The following is a 26,497-nucleotide window of genomic DNA, read 5'->3' as shown; positions in this document are numbered from 1 at the left end:
GGGTGTGTGTCAGCTGTGGTGCAGCCCGAGCTCCCAGTCAAATGCCACTTGTCTGTGAACAAGTCACACTGCATATCAGCAGTAATTTAATTATGTCGAACCTCACAGCTTCACTATATGAACCTACAAGCCAAGGAAAACATATGCTCTTTCCTCCTCCTTCAGCACATTACCCACGAGTGGAAGGGTTCGCAGTTTCTGTTCTGCAAAAGACCACTGAGCTCCCAATAAGCATCTTTACTCGTGTTGCAGTTCAGTCTGATTTGACACCAAGGACTGGTTGTTGGGGTCCTACGTGTGAATTAGAGCAGGTCCTAGAGTAGTTCTGGGACGCGAAGCCTGCACCCCGGCCTTGCCTTGACTTGAATGTGGTGAGCCCGGGGTGCATCACACAGCTGGAGGGACGGACATTTACCCATGGCTGCAAAATCACTCCATAATTGACAGGATTATCCTTAAAAAAAAAAAAAAAAGATCAGTGCAGTAGTTCCTTCTCACTGATGCTTTTCTAGCAGTGCTCTACGCAACTCCCAAATCCCGTACAGATATGGTTAAATGTGATCGCTAGTTACTCTAAGGCAATTCGTGGAAAAGGCTAACAGAAACGTGGAATGGGTCTTGGCAGTCTCCCACTGCCTGGGATGGTTAGCACTTCCTGACCGAAGACCTGTGCAGAGGAGCTTGGGCTGAAGGAGCCACGGGCACCATCTGAGGGGGGCAGTGCACAGGGCTCTGCAGGGCTCTGGCTCCCACTCCAAGGGCTCTCACAGTGGGGGGAACTCACATCCTTTGGAAAATTTAGAATTGCAGCCCTGTAGGGCAGTGAGCTCACACTATTACACGAGACTAGTGCTGGACTCCAGAGCTGCCAGATTGTCTGTCCCACACAGAGATTTGCCAGCTAGGAAAATAACGGGCATATTGCCACTTTTACAACCATCAGGAGACCCCAAGTTAGCTTTTCTGGCCTTCATATTCGTGTTTGTAGGTCCAGCTCCAGCCTGCCAGCCCAGGGCAGTGCCACCAAAACAAATGTCCCTTTCTCCGTTAAAACAAAGCTGTTCTTTAAATTTTTACCTTGTGGTCTTTGACTAAAAGACAACAGCAAGACCATAAACTCCCCTAAAACACAAATAAAGAAGGACCCAGACCAGGCTAACCGTAAGCAAGCACAAGGATCAGAAGACGTCTGTCTATCTCTCCTGGAAGGCAGGTCTTTTGCCCCTAGGAGTTAAGTAAAACAGAGTTCAATATGCCCCCCACGGACTGGAAACAAATGCCTATTGTGTACCACAACCATCTGGGGGTGGGGGGGGGGAGGCATTTTAAAGTCACCAAATGTTTTGATTTCTTTAATAAGTAGTCCTCCTAACTTCCTTGCAGATAACCGTTTGACCTATGTTCTGAAAGGCTGTGGGTAACCCAGAGTGATTATTCGGAGCTCTTTATTTGGTGAAAAGGTAGTTTTCTTATCAGCATATGTTTCAAATGGGGAGGCAGTCCTCTCAGAAAAGTGTTTTCTATTTGTAGAGGTTGCTTTTTTACTTGGTGGCTGGTTATCTGTTTCCCCTTGGTGTCCACTGCCTTGGGTATGACTTGTAGCTGTGAGAGTCCAGGGGCGACACTGACCGTTCCAGGAGACGAGAGGGGTTTGTATACACAGAAATCAGCTTTTAGTACAGGTGCCACTTTTTATGGCTAGTCTAGACTGGGTTTTTACTTAAAAACAACAACAAACCTACATGTGAATCACACTGTAGACACTGATTTGCATGCATGGGTGTTTGCTTACCACCTGCCCTGTTGCGAGGATTTGGGGTAGATATTACACATATGGCTTTGCTTTTGATATGATGTCACCATTGATGTAAATATAAATAATCTGATCATTTCAAAAGACAAAATGGAGAAAAACTATTGTGGATGAACTTCCCAGTCAGATAGAAAAATTCAGATTATAGCTGCCGTGACCTGTCATAAAAGAGAAGGCAACCAGACTGGTAAATACGGTTTAGCAGAAGGTCCATCCAGCAAAGTATTCTCTTCATACTTTCCCTCACAAACTCAGAGGACATATCACAGATAACCCTTTAATCCAGCCACATGAAGCGAATAGTCATGATTTGGGAGGTGGTGTAAATTCTGCTAAGTGACTTAGGTGGCCATTCCTAATATAATCGTGGGTGGAGAGTGTCACCTAGTGGCCATATTGTGTTTTGTGTTTCAAGACTTCGCCTCTGCAGAGCTCTGCTTAGATCTAGGAAGAGTAGTATTCCCCATGAAGTAAGTTCCTGCAGTTTTGAGCTTAAAGATTCTAGTATGGTTTGCATTATATTGTGAGCCGGAAAGCTGAATGTGAAATTAGATGATTTTTCAAATGCAGTGTGAAGCTAACACATGGAGTCACGTGCTAAGTCCTAGCAACCAAGGCAAATAGTAGATCCAGTCCTTCCCATATCTTCACTTCATACACAGTCATAGGACACAGTGGAAAGTTTTCCTTGGCCAGTTCCACTGATCGGTGAACCTAGAGAACTTGTTTAGCTTTCTTATGAAACCTTTTCACAGTGAATTAAATTTGCAGTGTTTGTGGGGAGGGGGAGCAGTTAGAAAGCAGTGACTGGCCTGCTCATGGAAAAAGATTCTGAATTATAGCTGGAGGACTTAGTAAGTCTTCCCAACAATTACAATAATACATTATGTCATAGGACAGCTTCACTGGACAAATGTCAAGAATGGTTTTTTATCAATGGAATGTGTGTGTTTAATTGTTTCAGTGTCCTTGGCAAAATCCATAAGAGTTTTAAAATATAGAGGCTTGATTGGCCATTTAAGGTGATCTGCATTATAGTGAGTTTTAAGAATAAAAAGTGACTCCATCTAAGCTGAAAAATCACAACCAAATATGTGGATAAGTAGCTGATACATAAATAAATAGATGATAGAGTAAGGCCCTTGGCAGCTGCAGACTCAAGATTTGCAGTTTCAGTTACACATGAGAGACTCTGCAGATCCACAATATGAAATAATATGTATTTTTTCTCAGGCACAAATTCAAACTGTACTCAGTGGTCGGCTAGTGTGTAAGAATTGTTCAGTGAGCTATCAAATCTAACGGACAGCTCAGTTTTAGCATCTTAAGAGTCCTATTGCTATTTATTTCTCTATTTAACCATTTTGAATCTTCTTTGTTGTATTTATGGTGAGAACCTATCTGTAGAAATAGGGGCATCTCTAAAGATCTTGGATAATTCTTCTCTAGGGCCAAGAAGTATTATATTTGTGTGTGTGTGTGTGTGTGTGTGTGAGAGAGAGAGAGAGAGAGAGAGAGAGATAGTGGTCAATCTTATATCTCAAAAAGATGAACTTCAGTTTCGTCTAGTGTCTGTGAAAATTCTGTTTTCTCTTCAGTGGAGAGGAAGGGAAATCAAGAGATTCTAAAGAGTATCTTAACTTTTTAGGGAAGTAGTTAGTGCCATTGATTATTCTTTGTAGTTATTTGAACAAGTTAAGAAATTGTAAAAACTCAATGAAAAGACTTGGAAATGGGTCAAATATTATGGAGAAGGATTAATTGTCAATTAAGTTTTGATAGGACCAGTTGCTTTGGAGTCTTCTTCATTTTAAGATGCTGATAAAAGGGAATCAAAAACAAGAGCTTAATGTTCTGGAGTTTCTTTCTCCACTAGAGGTTGAAACATGACCTTGTACCTGCAAAGTTTTGATTTTTGAAGTGACATTCTCTTGTAAAGACTTTTTTTTTTTTTTTAAACTTGATACAGGAAGACATACTATTTGGAATGTTGCATGGAGGGATAAGACTAAGTCATTGTGTGCTTCAAGGACCTTCCTTGCTCCAGTCTTTCCTTTTCACCACCTAGCTGTTTGCATTTTTCTTCATAAATGGATTTGCTTGTATGTGTATTCAGTAAAGGACCAGCTGGGATGGGACTGTCACAGCAGCAACTGATTAATACTGGATATCTTGTTTCATTTCTCTCACTGAGAGCCATGCTCAAAGCTGAACTCAAGAAACTCCTTTTTTAAAGCAAAGCAACTGGTTTATTTCTAGACCTTCTATGTTTCTGAAATGATTTTTTTAACTTCAGAAAAAAGACAGTTATCCATCTTTGCGTAAGGAAAAGGTCAGTTAGTCACATTACATTTTTATCATGACTGTTTTGCTCATGCTTGTGACACTATAGTTATCTGCTGAGATTTTAGGGCCATTGATCATGGCCGTGTGGTGTGTATTTTAAAGATAAAAGATCGTCCGGTATCTCTGAATGATACTTGGGACTCCTAGACACTACATAATCCGAGATTTAACTTGAAAGGACTTAAACCTTGTCTAACTTTAGTAGATTGCTAATAACCTTCAAAAACAGAAACCCCCACCTCCACCCCCTGCCCACCCCAAATGCTCACACACTTTACCCTCCTCGGTGTGTTTATGGAATGAAGTTGGAGATTTGCAAAGAGCTGAGAGAAGAGAATAGCTCTTCAGCCATGCTGCTTGAGAAAAATTAGTCGAGTCCCTCGTAGGTCTGTGGAATTGAGGTCACTCTCTGAGAGTGAAGGATTTTGGCAGGCAGGGAAGTCCTGTGTGCTCCAGAAGACCTGCGGATTAATTCTTCGCTTTTATATTAATGTGAGACAGAAACAAATTTTTGACAATGAAATACAGATTATTTGGAAGAAAATAAACTAAGCATATATAAAGTTTCATAGACTTTTGGATCTATTCTGAGTTTTTCCTCTCAGTATTAGGATTGGTTCAACATGAATTCTCTGGTTTGGAGAGACAATTTTCATATGAGAGAAGCATGCATGCTTAGCTGTTGGATTTTGGCCAGGATGTGTGTGTGTGTGTGTGTGTGTGTGTGTGTGTTAAATATTGTATTTACTTATTTGAGCATGAGCAGGGTAGGGGGTGCAAAGGGAGAGGGACAAGCAGTCTCCCTGCTGAGTAGGGAGATCTTGATCTGAGCCCAAGGCAGATGCTTAACCGACTGAGCCACCCAGGTGCCCTGGCCAAGATATTTTGAATCATTTTATGCTTTTGGCAGCCAACTTGTTTGAACCCATTTGGGGGAAAAAAGAAAGAGAAAACAATAACTGAAAAGTTACTAAGTCCAACTTACTTGAAATGGTTGTCTTTTTCGGCACTTTTGTTTTTTACAGAGACAGAGAAGGGTCATCTAACTGGAGCTCTAAGAGTAACTTTTGTCATGTGATATATAACATTAAGGAATTTCACACTGATATAAAATAATTACCTCTTAATAAAGTGCAAGTCTGTTGTAGAATATGTAGAAAATTGTATACCTTGATCTGGTTTTCCTCTACATCAACTAGTTGAGTTTTATGTCATGATTTTCTCTGCCATCGAAGAGAGTGAAAATGCAAAGTAATTTAGAATTCTCTTTTTAGACAGTCTTGACTTTTTTTTCTGGTTTCTGGGGGAGGCAGTGAGAGTTTGGGGTTTGGGTTGATGAACGTGAGTCTCCGAGACACAGACAAACGTGCAGAGGTCTGATCAGCATTTGACTTTGTCAATGGTGCTGAAATGAATTCTCTGCAAACCATGCTGGCTTTTTGGAATAATTCTTAGTTTGTCCATCCAGCCCTAGAAGAGGTTGATCTAGGGTAGACTACCCAGGGCGTTTGCTTATAATCCCAAATGAAGAGAAAAATGTCAAGATGGGAGTGGGGCATATTTCTCTGCTCATTCCAAGAATCTACATTTCTGTGTGTATAAGACACTGCCTGTATGAGAGAGGCTCTATTACATTCTTATAACTCCGAATTGATTTCCTGAGGAGAGATCTCTTTCTAACGTTTAACTTTAGTGAAAAAAATACATTATTAAACCTGAAGTCAATGATTTATTTTTTTATACCCTTTCCCTCGCAAGTGATATTAAAAATAAAGCTGTAAAGAATTCAAGAGGAAACAAAGAAAGTTATTCAGAACACTGAAGTTTCCTTTGCTAAGCTAGTTAGGCAATAACATGGAGCAAAATCAAAGCATCCTAGCCAAAATAAATCTGCACAATGGAGCTATCAGATATGAGGTAATAGTGTGACATGCCTGTGGGTATCAGACATTCTTGTAAAAACCACAGGCCCAAAGTTTGGTCCCGCACCATTAAGCCACAGTTCAGCCAAGCAACAACACAGAACGCAGGTTTTAAATCACTGTTGCAAGCCAAATGTAATTCCCACCAAAAACAATTAAATCTTTTACCAGAGGTCTGAGTCTGGGCAGCTTAAGCCCTGAGAATCACTTTAGTGGCATGGAATCTGAATCTCATTTCACTGTGAAAATGAGACGGTCATTGTTCGGATCAGGAGGGAACGTCAGCTGCAGTGGCAGTCAAGTAACTGGTCAGTTGAAGTGCTGTTTGTTGAGGTTAGATTAGAAAAAGGTTAGCTAAGAAATTTATGTTTCTTCCTGAGAGCTGCATAAATCCTTTTACCATGTTCATTTTTACTGATTAGAAAAATAATTCATGCTCACTCTAGGGAGGTGGAGAGCATATAAGAATGTATAGACTAAATCATCTCTGTCTCCTATAACTCAGATATGAACTTTGTCACATTTCACCTCATTTCCTTTGGTCTTTCACAGACATGCACATGGGTACACACACGCATGCTGCTGTATCTGAGAGTGTGTAGAATTTGGATCACTGTGTATTTTTAGCATTTTGCTTTTTAATTTTAACTTAACACTTCTTTTAGTATTTTGCATCTCCTTGTATATTTTTCACAGACAAGATATTTAATGGTTATATAATATGCCACTTGTCTGACCATACCCATGCCATAATTTATTGAGTATATATTAACTGCAAAAGATTTTTACCCATTTACTGCTAGTATAAGTAATATTTTAGATAAACTATTGTTTACATCTCTGATTACTCTTTAGGATAGAATTTTAGAAGTGAAATTTGGGGGTCTAAGGGTTGGAACTTTTTGAGGCTCGTGATAGGTATTACCTACCAACTGTTTTCCAGAATGGTTATTGCCTGTCTCGCCATTATTGCCACTTGGGAGCAGCAAACATCTTCGATTAGAAGTAGAAATGGATAAGGAAGACTGCAACACAGGCTGTTGTTCACTATTCCCAAATATCTAATTATTTATTAAATATTACCAGTGTGTGCCAAGCATAATTCCTGGCCTTGAGGATATACTAGTAAACAAAAGAACCCCAAGTTCGTGTCTTCAATGAGCTTACATTTCTACTAAGGAGAAGATAATATGACACATAAATTATACAGGACATTAGAAGTTAATAGTTGTTAAGACAAATAAAGCAAGGAAGAGATGTGAGCAGTGTGAGTAGGGACAAGGAAGCAGGGAGCATTGCACGTTTGTACATTCTATGGAGATGTTGGAAAATTTTCCATCTTTGAGGACTTCTTTACTCATTTCCTATAAGAGGTTTGTTAGAAAGTAACCTAGAAATTATTGAGCTCCAAAATACATAAGTGTTTGGGGAACTCTAGAACCTTTGGCCATTAAAAATATTAAATACAGATCTTTGTTAGTTTCAAGGAATTCCTATTCCTTTATTACTTTAATTTAGTTTAGTTTAATCATTTTTATTTTGATCCTGCTTTACTTTGTCTGTTAAAGACCACTTAGTTCTGTATCAGCAACAGGCTGAATATGATTTATATCTCTGCTTTCTTGTTCCATTTCCTTATTATCTATTTAAAAAGAATAGCAAAACCACACACATGCAAAAAAAAAAAAAAAGGCTTCATGGGTGGAGGGTGAGAGATGATAAGGGAAGGGAAGTTCACAAGGAAAAGGAAAATAGAGAATTAATTAGAAACTCATTTTAGAGCAAATATCAGTTCCTGGTTGCAGGGAGACCTGCCAGTCAAAGATGCTTTGGTGAGTATGGTCCTGTGAACATCCTACCCAAGGCTGTCTGGGCAGTAACTCTGCGGTACCATTGAGGCTACTAGAATTGGATTTCAGTCCATTTAATTCCTGGATTTCTACCAGAAAAATAAAAACACTTTTCATTCTGTGTTTTGCCAAAAACAAACAAACCCCAACCCCCCACCCCCAACAAAACAAAACAACCACAATATCTTTATTAAGCTTACCTTGGTTCTGTGCATTTTATTACTTTCCAAAAACTTTTTTTTTTTACATAGCAGGGATCTCTTATCTCCTATCTTAATTTTGGCATGATTCAGGAGGCTTTTAAAGCAAAGCTAGGCAAAGAGATTGAAGGAAAAGTAAGTAAGTCTCATAATCCATAGGCTTTCAAACTTTAGATCTTCACACAAATGATTTTATCAAAGATCAAGGTTGGTTTTTTTTTTGTGTTTGTTTGTTTGTTTGTTTTGGCCACACTTTTAGTTTTAAAAGCTATTTGTTTTTCTGAGAAGAAAGAAAAATTACAAATATTTTCTAATCTATATACTATATGGTTTTAAAAGACGTAAGAGTAGCCATGATGTTATGTTTTTTCTTTCTTTCTTTTTTTGGGGTGTGGGGGGGCATGCCCTGAATTGGAAACAGTTGCCTTCGTCTTTCATACAGTTCTTTCTTCTTGGACTTTATCATTCCCAAATAAAATCTCTCAATTCATTGTTTTAAACAACAGACTTCTTTTAAATATAATTCAAGGAAAGACTTACAAATCTGTAGGCATGGAAAAGATAGTCATATTAGCCATCTTCACATAAATCTGAACCTGTCCTTCTACTAAGTGAAGGCAGTTTGTCTCCACCAGTGCTGTCAGCGTTAGATGTGATATACAACATGACAGTAGGCAAAGCGTATTGAAAAAGTGATTCTCAAGTTGAGCCAGAAAGGTAGAAAGACACTGAATAAACGTGTCCCATATCACATTCTAGTTACAAGGAACCCAAAACTAGAAGGTCACTCTCTGAATTATAGTCCAAAGTTTATTATTTTTGAATAGGCATAGGGCCTGTGTTTTTCATATACTTACTAGTTATGGAAAAGCATTTTAAAGTATTAAGAAATTGAATGTAAACCTCAGAGTCCTGAGTGCTTTGCATCTCAGAGGCCCAAGTTACCCCAATCCTGTTGGATTCTTGTAGGAGATAATACATACCAAGCACCTAGTAGAGAGCTTCATCCATTATAAGTGCTAAATAAATGACAGGTGTTACTTTGGTGGAAGAGAGCACGTGCTGCACACCTGTGAGTGGGGGCAAGGGCCAGACTCTCAAGCAGACTCCCCACTGAGCATGGGGCCCATAAGATCATGACTTGAGCCGAAACCAAGAGTCAGATGCTTAACAGACTGAGCTGCCCAGTGCCCTAAAGTAAGATATATTTTTAAAAGCTTATCGTTTATATCAATATGCTTAAATGTGATAAATGTTTTTATTAAAACAATACAACTTCCAGTTTAGATCGTAAACCAAAACTTTACTGTATGGTGCACATAGGAATCACATCTACGGCCTTACTCTCAGGAAGGTTAAATATGAAATGATGGGTATATGTATATTGGGTAACTATAAAAAATAAAGCAAACATCTCAATTTTTTTAAACCAAATTAATGAACTTAGATAAAAACAATCGCACAATAAGGCAAGAAAAGGTACATTATAGTGATAAAGATGTTAAAGGAAAAATGAAGATCCTATTGCACTATAATCACAACTACATAACATTACATGTGCACTTAAGGCCTAGGAGGGAACATGACAGGGTCACAAGATTAGGGATTCTTTTCTCTACTTCCACTAATATTGTTACATTTAATAATAATAACATGATTAAATTTCTTAAATTGAGCATTGATTATATATTTAGAAATCTAGGATAACTAGAACAAAATTTCTCAGATGTATCTCATTGCTAAAGGGGGGCAAATACATATTTGTTGAAGAGAGACTTTGAGATACATAATATATTTTCCACTCAGTGTAAAAATCTCTTTCTTTACCATTAGAATGATTTTAGCTAGATAGTTCATAAGAAGTTGTTGTTGTTCTAATTCCATTGTGACGTCGAGGCTTATCACCTTATCATTTGCTCCTTTTTACGTCTCAAGTTAAACTCTGTTCTTCCTCCATTTTCACAGCAATATGAGAACTGGAGGCCCAACCAGCCAGACAGCTTCTTTTCTGCTGGAGAGGACTGTGTTGTAATCATTTGGCATGAGAATGGCCAGTGGAATGATGTTCCCTGCAATTATCATCTCACTTATACCTGCAAGAAAGGAACAGGTAATGATTAGTTAATAATGCACACTTAATCTGCATTATTATCAAGCGAATTCAGGAAAAAATCCACTTTATTACTTCAAGACATGAACTGGATGTCACTACAGCATCTCTTGCTGCCCCTGGAATATTTCGCTCTTCCAATACATTTGAAGTTTGTTTTCAGTAATGTCTTTACCTTAGATTTCAGATGCTAAGATAACAATGTAGCATTTATATTAAAAAAAACAAAAACAAAAACAAAAACAAAAACAAAAAAAACTACCTGGCAGTAGCTTTAAGAAAAACAAAGTGGAAGTCCAAGAGCCTATCCACCTGCTTATTCTGATGAGGAGAACATTTAAAAAAATTAGTTGTCAACATTTAAAAACTGGGATATATTATAAAATGATCTGAATTTTTTACTTTTCAAAAAAAATTAGAACTGGTACCATTTGGTCCATGTTCAAATTTATCAGTGCTCTGAAGTGCTGGAGCTGAAAACCACTGCTCTCCTTCAGTGGGGACTGTAGTCTCTAGCTTTGTTCCTTCTCTCCTTGTGGCAAAATGCCTGGTCTTTGTAGGCATTTGAATTTTTTAACCATTCCCTTAGGAGCTCCTAGCACGGAAACAACGTTACTGTATCTCTGGTTGATACCTTCAACACATGATAAAATAATAACATTTGAAATGTAAGCTCTGTCATGAGATTTGCTTAGTCAACATCAAACAGATAAAATGAAGAATGCTGATTTTAAAAAGTGTTCATTACTGACCAATTTGTTTGAATTTCCAAGACACGCTGTGTAGACTTCTTCCTTTAAAAAATAGGAATTCCATCAAAATCTTTTAACCTGCTTACAATTGATAATGGTGTTAGAACATGAAAATTTAGCCTCTAAATGTACCCAGACCTTTTCATCAAGTATGAGTACAAATGCAAAATATGAATTCCACTTGATTTATTTGTCTTTGGATAAAAAAAAATAATCAACTAAAAGTACACAGTCTGTAGATGTTTTGGCAAAGACTTAAACTCTAATAGTAAGACATTCTATCAGAAGAAAGAAAACACTGAGATGCAGAGAGCTCGGATGAAACTCAGCTGTGAGCCGGGTCATTCTCTCTGCTGTTCTCTTACCTAAAGCAGAAATGATTGTTAACAGCCTTTCTGTGTGAGCGGCTTCCCTGGCTCTGTGCATCACTCGGGCACTTTTGCCACAGGACTTGTGAAAATAGCAAATCAAGTATTTGCTGTTTTCCCTGCTTCTAGCATCAGAAGTCTTTAATGAACTGTTTGTCTCAATGAGAGAATGGCGTTTGCCTGGTTAGATCTCCAGATGTTCCCTGGAGTCATGCTTTCCCCTTTGTGGTCAAACATTCTTCTATTTCCCCTGTTTTTTGTTTTTTTTTTTTTTCACCCTAAAGTAGGGTTTCTCAACAGTAGCACTCTTCATCTTTTGGTCCAGAAAAATGCTTACTTGTGGGGGCTGTCCTGTGCACTGTAGACGGTTTCGCAGCATTTCTGCCCTCGAGGCACTGAATGCCAGTAACAGTCTTCTCCATCCACATCCACCTTCTCTGCTTTGGAATAAGCGTCAGTGTCTCTCAACTTTACCCCCATCCCTGGGGGGGGGGGGGGGCGGGCGAGGAAGAGAACTGCCCCCAGGGTGACCATCACAGCCTACAGCCACAGACCCACAGACGTTTCACAAAAACACGTTGGTTTACATTTCCTGAGGGGGAAAGAGATTTAGAAAACATCGGCTCCACCTCACTAAAGGGAAAACCAAACCAAACAAAACGATTATTTTATTTTATCTTCCTACCGTCTGATTTTTAGTCATAGAGACTTAACTTTTTGGTAATCAATACTCTGGGGAATTTTATAAATGCCTATAGACTTTTATAAAAGACTCGTTTCTTTTTTCAGATTATCTTAGACACCTTCAACCAGACAGACCTAAGCAATTCTTTCAATTAAATACTTGGAAAGAGGATTACAGTATATGTAAAAGACATTTTTCCCAGTTTTACCGAGACATAATTGACATTAAGTTTAAGGCATACCACGTGGTGGCTTGACTTACATGTGTTGTGACATGATTACCGCAGGTTGGCTGACATCCATCTTCTCACATAGATAAAAAGAAGAGAAAGAAGAAAAGAAGAAAGGGGAAAAAATGTTCTCCTTGTGATGAGAACTGTTAGGATTTATTATTTTATTCCTGCACATCATGCAGCAGTGTTAGCCACAGTCATCATGTTACATTGCGTCCTTAGTCCTTATTTATCATATAACTGGAATTTGTTGTACCTTTGACCACTTACAAATCCCCCACCTCCTTCCCCCAACTGGTAACCACGTGTCTGATCTTCTTTTCTGTGAGTCTGTTTGGTTTTTTTTCTCCTCTTCCTGTTTTTTGTTTGTTTGTTTTAGATTTTACATATTTAGATTTTTAGATTTGCTTTAGATCCCACATGTAAAGGAAACCATACAGTATGTCTCTTTCTCTGACCTACTTCACATGGCTTAATGCCCTCCAGACCCATCCGTGTGGTCACAAATGATGGAATTCCACTTTTTATGGCTGAGCAATATTCCATCGGACGCCTGTGTATATATAGCACAGCTGATTTATGCACTCATCCTTTGGTGGGCACTTAGGTTGACTCCCTGTCTTGGCTGTAGTAAGCAGTGCTGCAGTGAGCACGGGCGTGCGGGTATCTTTTTGAGTTAGGATTTTTGTTACCTCTGGATATGTTCCCAGAAGCAGAATTACTGGATATATGACAGTTCTATTTTAATTTTTTGAGGATTCCCCCAAACTTCCTCCAACTTTCCTAGTGGCTGTACCAATTTACAGTCCTGCAGGGGTTCCCTTTTCTCCTCATCCTCACCAGCATCTGTTATCTCTTGTCTTTTTAATAATAGGCATTCTAACAGGTATGAGTGATAGGTGATTATGGTTTTGATCTGCATTTCCCTAGTGACTAGTGATGTTGAGCATCTTTTCATGTCCCTCTTGGCCTGTTATGTGTCTCTGGAGAAATGTCTATTCAGGCCCTTTGCCCTTTTTTTAATTGGGTTTTTTGGAGTTGTCATCAGCCCCACTGGTCAGAGTTGCTGGAAGATTCTCCATAGCAGGTGGGGCTGTGACTCAGCACCTTGCCGGGATGTGAGCAAACCAGGCTCGAGGGGGGCAAAACTCCTCATTCGAGGATCTGAATCAGGCAGATCTGTACGCAGCCAAGTTCCTGATCAGAGTGTGCCTCTGCCTTGGCTCTGCAGGTGAGCAAAGCTGCTGCCTGAGGTTACGACTGGGGTTACGACTTAGGCACTGCAGGTATGAATCTGCTCTGCCAAGACCCATGTGCTGGTTGTTGCCAGCCCCTCCCCACTTCACAGTCACAGTCAGAGCCCCAGTAGCTGGGCCCCAAAGATGCCCCCATCATCTCTGTAGTACAGTGCGCTCCTCCAGCAAAGCATCCCACGGTGCCGGGGGAGGCTGGTGGTCTTCCCAGGGGAAGCTGGGACTCAGGGAAGACCTCTCCACACGGTGCTGCAGGGTCCTGGGCGAGGAGCAAAGTGGTCAGCGTGTAACCCCTACTCTTAGCCCACTGATGTGGTCTGTCTTGTTCTCTGAGGTGTAGGGGGGGGCTTCAGCCTCACTTCCATGTTCTAGAATTCTCTCAGTCATGTCTTGTTCTTGAGTAGATGCTAGTAGTTCTTGGTAACAACGTTCTCAGAGGCATATATATATATATTAAGAACACAGTGAATACCAGCCACGTATCTTTGGAGCATCCTGCAGGTTCCTTACAATCCCATCTATTTATTTCCCAATTCCAACCATACATAATGACTTAATTCCCTTACTTTTCTCTTTAACATTATCACACAAGCTTGTAATTGTAAATAACAGATTGCTTCGTTTTGCACATTCTTGAACTTCAGGTAAAGTCATACTGTACGCATTTTGTGACTTGCTTTTTTTTTGTTCAGCACTGTTTGTGAGATTTATCCATATTGATACATTTAGCTGTATTTCTTCATTTTGCTGCTTGCAGTATTTTATGTATAACTAACTATATAATATTTTATTTACCACTTCTCCTGTCAGTAGACATTTGGGTTATCTTGAGTGTTTTTGCTATTACAGTGTTTCTTTTTTTTTTTTTTTTTTTTTTTTTTTTTTACAGTGTTTCTAAGAACATTCTTAAACTTGTTCCTAGTAATTCTTTGTGAGCCTCCCTGGGGGATTTTTCCAGGAGTGACATTGCTGACTCATAGGCTATATGTACCATCAAATTTACTAGAAAATGCTTATTTTTTTCCAAACTAGTTGTACCAATTTACACTCCCACCAGCAATATGTGAGAGTTCCTGTTACTCCACATCTTCTCTAACATTTCATATTATTGGACTTTGAGATTTTTGCCATCTAGTGGATATAAAATGTTATCTTGTGTGATTTAATTTGCATTTTCTTGGCTGCTTTTCCCTGATTATCATTTCATATACGTCATTCACTTATAACCCTTATGACGTTTCTGTTCGTATCTGTTCCTTATTTTTTTAATTGATTGCTTTTCTTTTATATGATGATTAATTCGCATCCTTTTTGTATCCTCATTAGTAATCCCTTGACAATTATATATGTTGCAAATATCTTCTCCCAGTTTATAGATTGTTTTACTTTTACCCTGCGGTATTTAGTGATGAACCGAATTCTTCACTTTGTTTTATTTTTCCTTTATGGTTCAAACCTTTTTGTAGCCGAAGAAATCTTTACCTACTCTAAGGTCAGAAAGATATTCTATATTGTTTTGTAAATGTCTTATAGTTTTTGCCTTTTACGTTTTCTATATTTTTAACTACCTAGAATTGATTTCCCATGTACTCTCTGGAGTATTAGCCAAACTAATACCCACCTATCCAAGTGAAAAATTTACCTTTCCCTCACTATTTTTGCCATGTTGCTTCTGTCAAGTGTCAAGCATATATATGTGTGGGTCTATTTCTGGTCTATTTGCCTGTCCTTTCCAATGCCACACTCATTGAATTATTTTAGCTTTATTATAAGTCTTCATATATAAATAGGCTTGGAAGAAATCTGTACATTGATAATGACAACTTTTAATTTGTTGGCAAAGCACATAATCAAGTATAAACGAATTATCTAACTGATAGGTTTTTTAACCTTCTATATCTCTTTGGTTTCATTCTATCTGATACTTGCTAGTATCTGGACTAGTATAGGCTACAGATATTTCAGATTGGGGTTATCATTGATCCATATACATAGTGTGGTTCACTAATTGAAAATGACATATTTTTATAGAAATTTCAGCTTATCTTATAGGAATTTCTGATGATCAAATATTCACACGCACAATTATTCTAATTTGTTAGTTATAGATAGCATGATTTTATAATTTACTTTTTGGTTATGTCTCAGTGGAATCTCGTATGTGAATTAAAAGATATGCTTGGATTGTGTTTCTTCAAAGACAGCTTTGCCATGAGGTCAATAGGTTCCAAGCTGTTTTGTCAGGCAGAAATAAATTAGAGGAACAAAATATTTAAGTGAAACCACATTTGTCATTGCAAAAGAATATAGTTGTAAACAGCCTTCTGAATATGTAAATAAATTTAATATTTGTAAACTTTTGATATTAGGATGTTGACATCCAAACATCTTGGTACCAAAGTTTCTGGTAATCATTCTCCCGTTGAAGATTTGCATTATTTCATGAGAGCATATAACGTGTTCTGCGGGCTTTGTGATATCAGAATCCTCAAAGTAAACTATTGGAAAGGGAATGCCATTTAGGGAAATTACATTTCCCTAATAAAAATTATATTTTTATTAGATATTTAACAAAACATAATCACTTAATAAAAGCTAATTTTTGAAGTATATAATTTGAAACAAGCATACTAATGTTGAATTAAACTGTAAGTTAATACAAATTCAGTTGAATCAATTTTCCCATTGATTCAAATTTTCAAAGAATTGAAAATTCAATTCTTGAATTTCAAAAATGCTAGGTTTCTTTTGCTGCTGTTTCTTTTTTATTATTTCTGCATTGCTAGGCTTGTTGATATTCAGAATTTTTCATTGCGAATGAAATCATTTTTAATGATTAATTAATGGTTTTTAATGATGGTTATATACTCCAAGATTTATCTTCATTTACCCTTTTCAAGAGTTGATATTTATGAGTTAATTACAAAAATGAGGCATGAATGCTATGCCCTGACTTTCCCCATTTCTAGGCAGAAGACAGAGCAAATAAACATAAAGGGAACCAGAAATATTTTCTTTACACTAGGAGTCCATATGTTGTCCATATTTGGTCTGTATTTTAAAACTATGATGTTATTATAGATTGTTTTTTCAGAGAGGTGACTGTGATAGTTAATTGTCACAAATCCATTATTGTTCCAGTTGAAGGCGGGTAGTAAATGCAAACTTTAGGATGCTGATGGAGACAATACCAACAAGCCACATGTTGGCATGAGACACATGCTTTTTAATTTGCAATTTTTTCAGAAAATGACGTTTCCAGATGGATAGTTGGATAAATGATCATTTAGCCCAGTGGTTCTTTAGTAAAACACATAGAAGGTGATATGATCTGAGATTCAAACAAGGCCCAGAGCCTCAGTATTTAGTTTTTCTCTTGAAGCATTTCAATTCTTTAATTCTAAATGATTACCTTTGATGAGGGTGCTTTGTTGGATAGCAGAAAAAGGGAAAGAGGGGGAAAAAAAGAGTCTTATACTAATAGAAATATTTAGATTATTTGGCAATAACTCAATTTACTTTTCTTTAGTTGCTTGCGGCCAGCCCCCTGTTGTAGAAAATGCCAAGACCTTTGGAAAGATGAAACCTCGTTATGAAATCAACTCCCTGATTAGATATCACTGCAAAGATGGTTTCATTCAACGCCACCTTCCAACTATCCGTTGCCTAGGAAATGGAAGATGGGCTATGCCTAAAATTACCTGCATGAACCGTAAGTGGTCCTTTAGAAAGAATGGACAACCGTGCTATAACAACTACTAGACACCCTCATTTTACGGCTACGGTATTGGTAGTTTAGGGTATGGAGCAAGTAATATTGTTGTGTTTTCTTTCTTTCTTTCTTTCCTTCCATGTAGCGTCTGCATACCAAAGGACTTACTCTAAGAAATACTTTAAAAATTCTTCATCAGCAAAGGACAATTCAATAAATACATCAAAACATGATCACCGTTGGAGCCGAAGGTGGCAGGAGTCCAGGCGCTGATCCCTAAAATGGCGAACATGTGTTTTCATCATTTCAGCCAAAGTCCTAACTTCCTGTGCCTTTCCTATCACCTCGAGAAGTATTATCAGTTGGTTTGGATTTTTGGACCACCGTCCAGTCATTTGGGGTTGCTGTGCTCCCAAAACGTTTTAAATGAAAGTATTGGCATTCAAAAAGAAAGCTAACAAAATGAAAGAAAATGAGGGCAGGAGGTAACCATTTCCAGCCTACCTAATTTCTTTAGTTTTCTATTTGCCTCCAGTGCGGACCATTTTATAATGTATACCAGCCTACTGTACTATTTAAAAAGCTCAATTTCAGCCCCAATGGCAATGTAAATAAGATGATTTAATGTTGATTTTAATCCTGTATATAAAATAAAAAGTCACACTGAGTTTGGGCATATTTAATGATGATTATGGAGCCTCAGAGGTCTTTAATCATTGGTTCGGCTGCTTTTTGTAGTTTGTTTAGGCTGGAAATGGTTTCACTTGCCCTTTGTCAGCAAGACTGAGGACGGCTTTTCCTGGACAACTAACACACACACACATACACACACACAAACACACACACACACACACACACACACACACACACACGGTCTTGCAGGTCACTGCGCCAGGTCAGCCGTAGGCGCAGTGTGCTTCCGTGTGATGCTGAAGCCTGGCTAACAGGATCCCAAGGGAGCAAGGGACCGCACCGTGGAACTCTTCTTTGCTGCATTCCTTTTCCTTCACTTACGAGAAAGGCCTGAATGGAGGACTTTTCTAGGACCAGGAGCATTTTTTAGGGGTCAAAGTGCTAATTATTAACTCAACCAGGTCTCCTTTTTAATGGCTTTCATAACACTAACTTGCAAGGTTGCAGATCAACACATTTCAAATGGATATAGACCTAAGGGTTCTGGAGGGTGGGGGATTGTTAAAACAACAACACACATTCAAAGAAAGAAATTTTGTATATATAACCATTTTAATCTTTTATAAAGTCTTGAATGTTCATGTATGAATGCTGCAGCTGTGAAGCATACATAAATAAATGAAGTAAGCCATACTGATTTAATTTATTGGATGTTATTTTTCCCCCAAACCTGAAAATGGACATAGTATGCTAGTTGTTTTTCAGTGTTAGCTTTTATGCTTCCCCCACACAGTTTGGGACCTTATAATCTAGGTATTTTGTCCCTGATTAAATAATGTGATGGCTAGAACACATCCAGTGTTTATAATGAGAAGAGTGGAAAATGTATAGCTTCCAGCAAATGGTGTTTGCCCATTCTAAGCAAGGAGTTATAGGTAGAGTGTGGGCATTTCTTCCTGTTAGGTGGAGTGTACGTGTTGACATTTCTCCCTATCTCTTCCTACTGTGTTTTCTCCCCTTTATTCGAATAAAGTGACTGCTGAAGATGAATTTGAATCATTATCCACTTAATTTTATGTCTAAAGAGAAAACCTGTGATGGAAAGAAGGCATTTAGGAGTCTTTCCCTAATTTCAGTTAGAGCAACCTTGAGAATAGTAGACAACAAATAAAATGCAAAAAGAGCAGACCCAGCATGGATTCTTTTTCATGAAACCTCCTTTGGCTTAGAAGGAACAAAAGTAGCTGCCATCATCCTCAGTGTCTCTGAGCAAGTTTCCTTGGTTGCTGCACTAAGTATAATCCACCTTTGGGTGTTCCATAGCACAGAACAACACTGTGGTAACCTCTATTAGGGTTTAATTTTTCTCTTTCATTACAATGCACATAATACGTTCCTGTATTTATATTATAACGTGTATAGTGTAAAATGTGAATGACTGTCATTTTTTTTTTTTTTTTTTTGTGAATGAAAATCTAAAACCTTTGTAACTTTTTATACCTGCTTTTGTTTCACCAAAGAAACCTAAAATCCTTCTTTTACTATACTGTGACTGGTCTGGTTATTTACAACTTGAAATGCTAATGTGCACCAACATTTTTATGGTCTAGTTCCATCACAAAGTTAAGCTGCTGGCTTGGATGAAATGATTTTGTGGCTGGCAGAGAAGTGATTTTCTAGGTACCTGCAAAAACTGAAAGAGTAATTCTGATAGCGTTTTTATCTACACAGTTATGCATTAATCTCAAACATGAAAAAAACACGCAATAGGAAGAGAGCTACTTCACATTTACAGAATGTTTCCTATGAACCAGGCCAAGTGCTTTATGTGCATCATCTCCCAGCAGGGCCTGTGAGGGAGGTGCTGTTACTGTCTAGGAGATCAGCTGTAGAAAACCCAAGTCCTTCATCCAAAGTCATAAAATTAGTTTGTAGTGAATGCAGGTAATCTCCAGAACGTGCGTGATATCCTCAAGAAAAATACAAAATATTATGTTCAAACTGTTATACATTTAGGAGGTTAATTTACTGGCTAGAAGATTCTATCTAAAAAGTGATCAGAAGATGTCAAAAACATCAAGTTTCTGTCCACACAGATTTTCATCCATTCCCTCATTTTTCATCCCCTCGCTATTTGTTGAGAACTTCCTATGTGTCAGGCACTGTCCGCCCTGGGGATTCAGCAGTGAATGACCGAGACAGGTCTCTGCTCACATAAAGTTTTTATTTTTTATTTTTATTTTTTAATTTTTTTTTAAATGTATGATAGTCACACAGAGAGAGAGAGAGAGGCAGAGATAGGCAGAGATAGGCAGATAGGCAGAGAAGCAGGCTCCATGCAGGGAGCCCGACGTGGGATTCGATCCCGGGTCTCCAGGATCGCGCCCTGGGTCAAAGGCAGGTGCCAAACCGCTGCGCCACCCAGGGATCCCTCACATAAAGTTTTTATACTGGGTGCATCCCATGGGGATTATTTTATACCCCATTCTATCCAATATACTTATGGATAATTTGGTCCATGTTCTAAGACGATATCAGAAAGGACAAAAGTGAATTGAAAATTATTTTGAGGCTTCTTTCTTGGAATGCCAAAAATATATGGGAGGTTGGTCATGACTAGGTGTAGAAGAAGAGATTCTTTCCCTTGCTGAGCTTGTCCTTATAATGTGCAATCAATGCACATATAATGTATATGTACATATAATATATCCACACAGTATGTCATTTCTTTTACCCAGAACTTTAAATAGAAATTACTCAAGGGAGTAGATAAGAATTTTCATTACTTGTGCATGTACATTCTTATTTGATGTTTATAAACCCATCAAGTAAATTTTTTATCAACCTAGATGCAAATAAGAGAGTCGTGGGATGCTCCAATACCCAGATTATTGGGACAAAGTGAGACTTTAAGGAGGCTTGTCGCACTCCAAGTCAGCCAGAGGTGGTTTTCTGTTTCTAAAGGCTAGGTTGCATATTAGGACGAAGGATGTGCCCCTCCCACTGGGGGCTACTGAGAACAGGTGGTCTTTCCAGAGTAGCTGAAATGGAAAAGAGGTAAGAGATTGTATAGGGAGGGATATATCATTTTAATGTGATAGCAAGTAGACCTTTGCTGATCTTAAGTGAATTTTCAATACAGTACAGGAAATAGAGCTGGGTTAGCTTTGAGCTAATTGTCCAGAAGTCATATATCATGTAAAACCGAGTTAGGGGGTTTGGAAATGGACAAAAAAAAAAAAATGTAATAGGTTGCAAAAAGGCTCAAAATACATTTTGGGCATAACCTAAGCATGAATATCTCCCAAGAAAATAGTCTACGAGAGAACATATATTTAAGAAAAAGGCAAAGAAGTTATTATCAAGTGGCTAAAGACTCAATGATGTCGAAGTGTTTTAATGTGTTTCTTTTTGTGTTTCCTAATATTACAAATGCAGTGAAATGGTTTTTGGGGGAAAAAAAGTCCCAACAGCAACGTTTTTGTACTGATATTTGGGATTTCTTTTTCTTTTTTTTATGGTGCTGCAATTTCCATTTGCTAAACAAACCAGAATTCAGGAAAATTATTCTTTTCTAAAACAAGTCTAAATAGAAAGTTTATAAAGGTCTTTGAGTGAGTCATTCAAGATTGTATAATCTTTTCCCATTATTACTCATTTCTGTATGTTTGGATCCCAGCTGGACAAGAAAGAGCGAATGCCAAACAAGAACAGAAATGGTTTTTGTTGAGGTGTTTACAGAATAAGCAAAGCTTGAGTTTTAATTAAAATTTCATACAGAGTTCTGTCTGAGTCTATCAAATGATCCCTCCTGAAGATTAAAAATTTGCTGCCTTAAAGCAGGAAGTCTTAAATGATTTTTGACAATGTTTATTCTAATATAAAATTTAAAAACTTCTATGCCCATCACATTTTAAGTTGTCAACAAAAACATCTTTCATCATAAAGTCAGTTGTAAAGGATGTTATATTTGACATATTTTAAATATTGCCATGCTAAAATAAACAAGTAACATTACTCTTTTAAATATATTCAGTGGAATCAAAATACCATAGTGTTTTCATACCTACTATTACACATTTTAAAAAATGCTTGAAGAAAAACACTCTTTTAACAGCCATTTTCTTTTTCTTTTCTTACTTTTAGACTTGTTTTTATTTCTATTTCCCCCTTGGAATTTTCTACAAATATTATACATTTATTTTTACCTAAAAATCTTCTATTGATTTAGCTATCAAACATCCATACATCAAAATTTACATTTAAAAGTTGGAAATTAATTTTTCTTGTGAACATTAAGGTGTAAAAAGTTTAAAATCTTCTCCCATATTGAAATATCATTGTAATTTACTGATTTACAATTAATCAAAACAGTATTACGCTCTTAGAAAACTTGAAAGGTAATTATACAAATTGTAAAATTTTCTTAGAAATCTATCTCAGGGGCTGCTGGGTGGCTCAGTCAGTTCAGGGTCTGCCTTCTGCTCAAGTCATGATCCCAAAGTTCTGGGATCAAGCAGCATCTGGCTCCCTGCTCAGCAGGGAGTCTCCTCTTCCCTCTCCCTCTCTTTTGCCCCTCCCCCTTCTCGTGCTCTCTCGCGCTCTCTCTCATTCTCTCTCAAATAAATAAAATCTTAAAAAAAGAGAACTATATCTCAGTGAGATGATTAGGACTCTTTTTCCCAAGTCACATTTCTGCGAGTAAATATTACTTAAAAACTACAATGTGTCATGGCTTAGCATCAGTTCTGTTCCTATTTTGTTTTTACATATTTAAACACTGAGAAAACTTGTTCACCATCAAGAAAATGATGGAAATCATAGTTTTATTATACATTGCTACTCAATTTTTTTACCTCTTTCTGAATTATATGTCAAAAATCCCATAGCATTTTATCGAAAGTTATTTTCAATTACCTTTCAGCTGACATCTTAATGAAGTCTTTACTTTTTTTGCAAACACCTGCCTTAAAAATGATTTTATTTGTGCACTATCATCAGAATAATTCATTTTGTTTGCCCTTCCATTTGCTCACTGTTTTCACCTTGCATGGAAATGCATCCTAGGACTCAGGATGGATTAGAAGTGTGTTTGATGTGGTGGTTGTTTTGCATATAGTGGGAAAAGGCTAATTGTCTGAAGCCTTTGGTTCTCAAAGTTTGTTTCCTGAAACAACACCTTTAGCACCACCTTGAAACTCATAAGAAGTGCAAGACCCCTACTCTATCCTGCTGAATTAGAAATTTTGGTAATAGGAGAGTGACCTGGGTTTTCAAGCGTTCCAGATGATTCTGATCCATCCTGAAGTTTATGAGAACTGGTGAAGAAGATGCAAAAGCAGAACCAATAGCCTCCACCACAGACACCTTCAAGAGGCCAGATAAAAATTGAAGTTCTGGAAATTGCTTCCCTTTGTGTGCCCATGTACCTCTTAGGAAGTATTGAGTTACTTCCAGCGTAAGCAACCCTGGTATGGTGTCCACTGCTCTAAGATACACCATTCTTAAAGTACTTGAAGATTTTTGGTACTTTATCTATCCATGTTTATGAGTGTGTGTCCTATCAGTCTGGTGATGATTACTATCCAAACTTTGAGTAGACCTCTGGTTTTACAAGAAAAAAATGAGATCATCTTTCTCTATAGAAAAAAGAAAAAAAAAGAATAAAGCAGAATGATTAAAACTACTTTTTTCTTAAAGGATAGACCTGCAACAAAGTCTGAAATGAAATGCAGGAATTGAAAACTACATTGTTAGCCAATGAATCATTCTGATGACACATTTAAAAACTGAGAAATAAAACAAGATATATTGTGGCTTCCCAGCAACAGTCAGTCAGGAAAAGGAAGTTCACCTTCAGTGGGGAGCCCTAAAAGAGGCGTAGATGAAGATAATCCCTGGGAGTGAATTGATCTTTGAGTAACTCCAGTTCCTGAACCAGAGCACCCTCTCCAGTTCCCAATAGCCAAACCGAAGTGAGCGCTTCACCATGTGCCAGGCACTGTGGTAGGTATTGGGGATAAACAAGATGGGCCAAGTCTCCGTCCTGTACAGGGTTTACAGTCATGGGAAAGATTTGCAATGGCGCTAAAACTGGAAGAGGTTTCTCGAAATGTTGCCAGAGCCTCCATTCTTGGCCAACTCTTTGTTCTGTCCTCCATCTTTACCTGATTCTACTCATAACCATGGCCTTAACTACTGCCTATGTTATGGTAACTTCCATATCTCTTTCTTTCATGTGATATGTATGTATCCAGTTGGTTGAATTTTGTAGGCACATGAACCTCCATATGTCCCAAACTGAATCAGTATCCACCTCTTCCACTAACCATCTACATGTTGTTTTTTTAAACCAGGAGTTGAAGAGTCCCTCTGCACTCATAATTTAATGCTCATATACAATCAAGGATGAAATTCTATTAATGTTACCTCTGAAAGTTTCTACATCCATCTCTTTCTCTTTCTCCCAACTGTCCTCAGTATCTCATATAGTATTGCAATCACTATATGCATCACTTTCAAAATAATCTTTTAAATGCTATAGAGTGTTCTTTCAAACATGCAGATCAGAGCTCAGCATTCTCCAGCTCAAAATGCTTTGGAACCTCTGAGCCACAAAATAAAATCTAATCTATGCAGAGCAAAACACTTTGGGAAAAACAAAACAAAACAAAACCTGATCTAGGTGTTACATGCCTAAGAAGAATGGAGGAATTAATTAAAAAATCTTAAGCAAATCAATCATTAAATTTTTTTTTTCTGTTAGATCAGTGTGGCTTCCTGTTCAGTCTCTGATCAAAAGTCAACCTCCCCTTGTACCAATTGTGTAAAGGCAGAAATGGAAGACCAGAAATGCTGTTAGACTTAGCTGGGAGATAGGTTTGCCCCTCCAGATACACTCTGTAGTCTTCTCCTTTGTGCCCCATGAGACTCACTGTATAGATTGTTACAATCGGGTTCAACCATGGGGAGCAATGGTAGGTGATCACAGGGAAAGAGAAGGCTGACATCAGTGTGTGTTCTCTTTTGGTTTCCTCCCACAGGGTTGGGAAGAAGCCATAGGCTGCCTCTGTCCCTACAATAAAGCCATTAGCCTCTATAGCCCCCATCTCCACATTGCCCTCTCTGCCTCCTAGTTCCCAACTGTTCCATCTTCTCAACCCACCAGGACTGAGGTAGTAAGACCTCACCACTATCGGCCCTGGAGTACTGCGCTACAAACCGTGAGCCACCCACCTTTATAAATAGTTCCTTTATTAAACTGTCTTTAACTTATCCAAGTTGACTGTGCCATCTGTTTCCTACTGGATTCCTGACTGGCAGAGTGTGTTAGATGCATGGAAGTAACCCAGTTCATATCCGTCATAGGATGGGCACGCTACCTTATGGTCTGGAAGACCACACATCGGTTCCTTTGGGTTTGTTCCACTGCATCTGATTGTGGGCTTTTACGCGGCTGTATCTTTAGTGCCTTCCTTACCACCACTAAACACTAGTCATGCAATTGTTGCAACTGCCATTTTTGTGCGTCAGCTGTGCATAAACATAGCCACACGGCAACTGGTTGGTCCTGAGGTGATGTTCTCTGCCTTAAATTTCCAAAATAAAGTATGACACTCCTCAGCTTGAAATCACAAGCAGGTTTGGTTTTCAATGCTTGTGACAGAATTAGGAGTGAAGAAAAGAGTAGGAGTCAAGTTACACATGTGCATAACAACTTTCTCTGAGAAAAAAACCCAATATTTTTGAAGCGTTATGGCCATATATGGGGGAAGTGGAAAGAGTAGGGAAGAGAGATTATTTTAAAGCTGCCGGCCAGTTTTGTTTCTCTGAATAGAGGCATGCCTTTATTTTTAAGAGAAGACCTTTTCCCCTTTATTTTTGGAAGACCCATTCCAGTGGGTCTTTGATTTCTACAAGTTTCAGGACACGCTCCTACTTTGGAATGAATTGGTAAAAAGGAGGAGCTGAGCTGTTCTGCATTAAAAAGTTGATGTCATTTTCTTCTTCTACAAAAGGTTTTATTTTTATTTTTTTATTTAAAGATTTTATTCATGAGAGATACACAGAGAGAGGCAGAGACACAGGCAGAGAGAGAAGCAGACTCTTTGCAGGGACCTCAATGCAGGACTCGATCCCAGGACCCCGGGATCACGCCCTGAGCCAAAGGCAGACGCTCAACCACTGAGCACCCAGGCATCCCAACAAAAGGCTGTATTTTTAATGTAAACTTTTACTTTAAGAAAAATTCCATTTGTTTTCTTTGGGGTCTTGATTCCAAAAAGTGAAAAATTATTGGCAGAAGGGCTTCCCTCTTCAATAGAGGGAAGCACTCTGGTGGTAGATGTGCTGAAAGTAAGAGAAACCTCTGGTAGAGGTGGGTGGAGGAGTCGATAAACTTTGGAAGTAGTCCAGTAGAGTATGCACAGTTTTAAGTGTTGCTTCACTGTATTAGAAGTCTTTCTTTCCTCAAATCCTCAGGATTGTTTGTTATGGCTTGACTGACCTTTTCAGGAGTAAAGAATGAGCCCTTCCCTTGCTGGGGATAGGGAGGGAGAAATCAGCTCCAGCCCTACTTGGCCACCTACGGATGGTGCGATGTGGTCTGCCATCATATGTTT

General features: G+C 38.2%; 1 protein-coding gene across 5 annotated transcripts in view; it reads left to right on the top strand.

Moving 5' to 3' along the window:
* VCAN (versican) overlaps nt 1-18,926 on the top strand; it is a 112,129-nt gene extending 93,203 nt beyond the window's left edge. For all 5 annotated transcript variants that reach the window (XM_072792999.1, XM_072793027.1, XM_072793008.1 and 2 more), the window contains 3 exons: nt 10,097-10,241; nt 17,061-17,243; nt 17,389-18,926. In XM_072792999.1, the coding sequence (XP_072649100.1) occupies nt 10,097-10,241; nt 17,061-17,243; nt 17,389-17,516 (456 nt within the window). In that variant the 3' untranslated portion in view covers nt 17,517-18,926. The remainder of the gene's footprint in view (nt 1-10,096; nt 10,242-17,060; nt 17,244-17,388) is intronic.
* Nucleotides 18,927-26,497: the final 7,571 nt, after the last annotated feature.

This window comes from Canis lupus, chromosome 2 (assembly GCF_048164855.1).
Source record: "Canis lupus baileyi chromosome 2, mCanLup2.hap1, whole genome shotgun sequence".
NCBI classification, from domain to species: domain Eukaryota; kingdom Metazoa; phylum Chordata; class Mammalia; order Carnivora; family Canidae; genus Canis; species Canis lupus.
The sequence above is the reverse complement of the archived record's forward strand: the minus strand, read 5'-3'. Positions and strand labels throughout refer to the sequence as shown.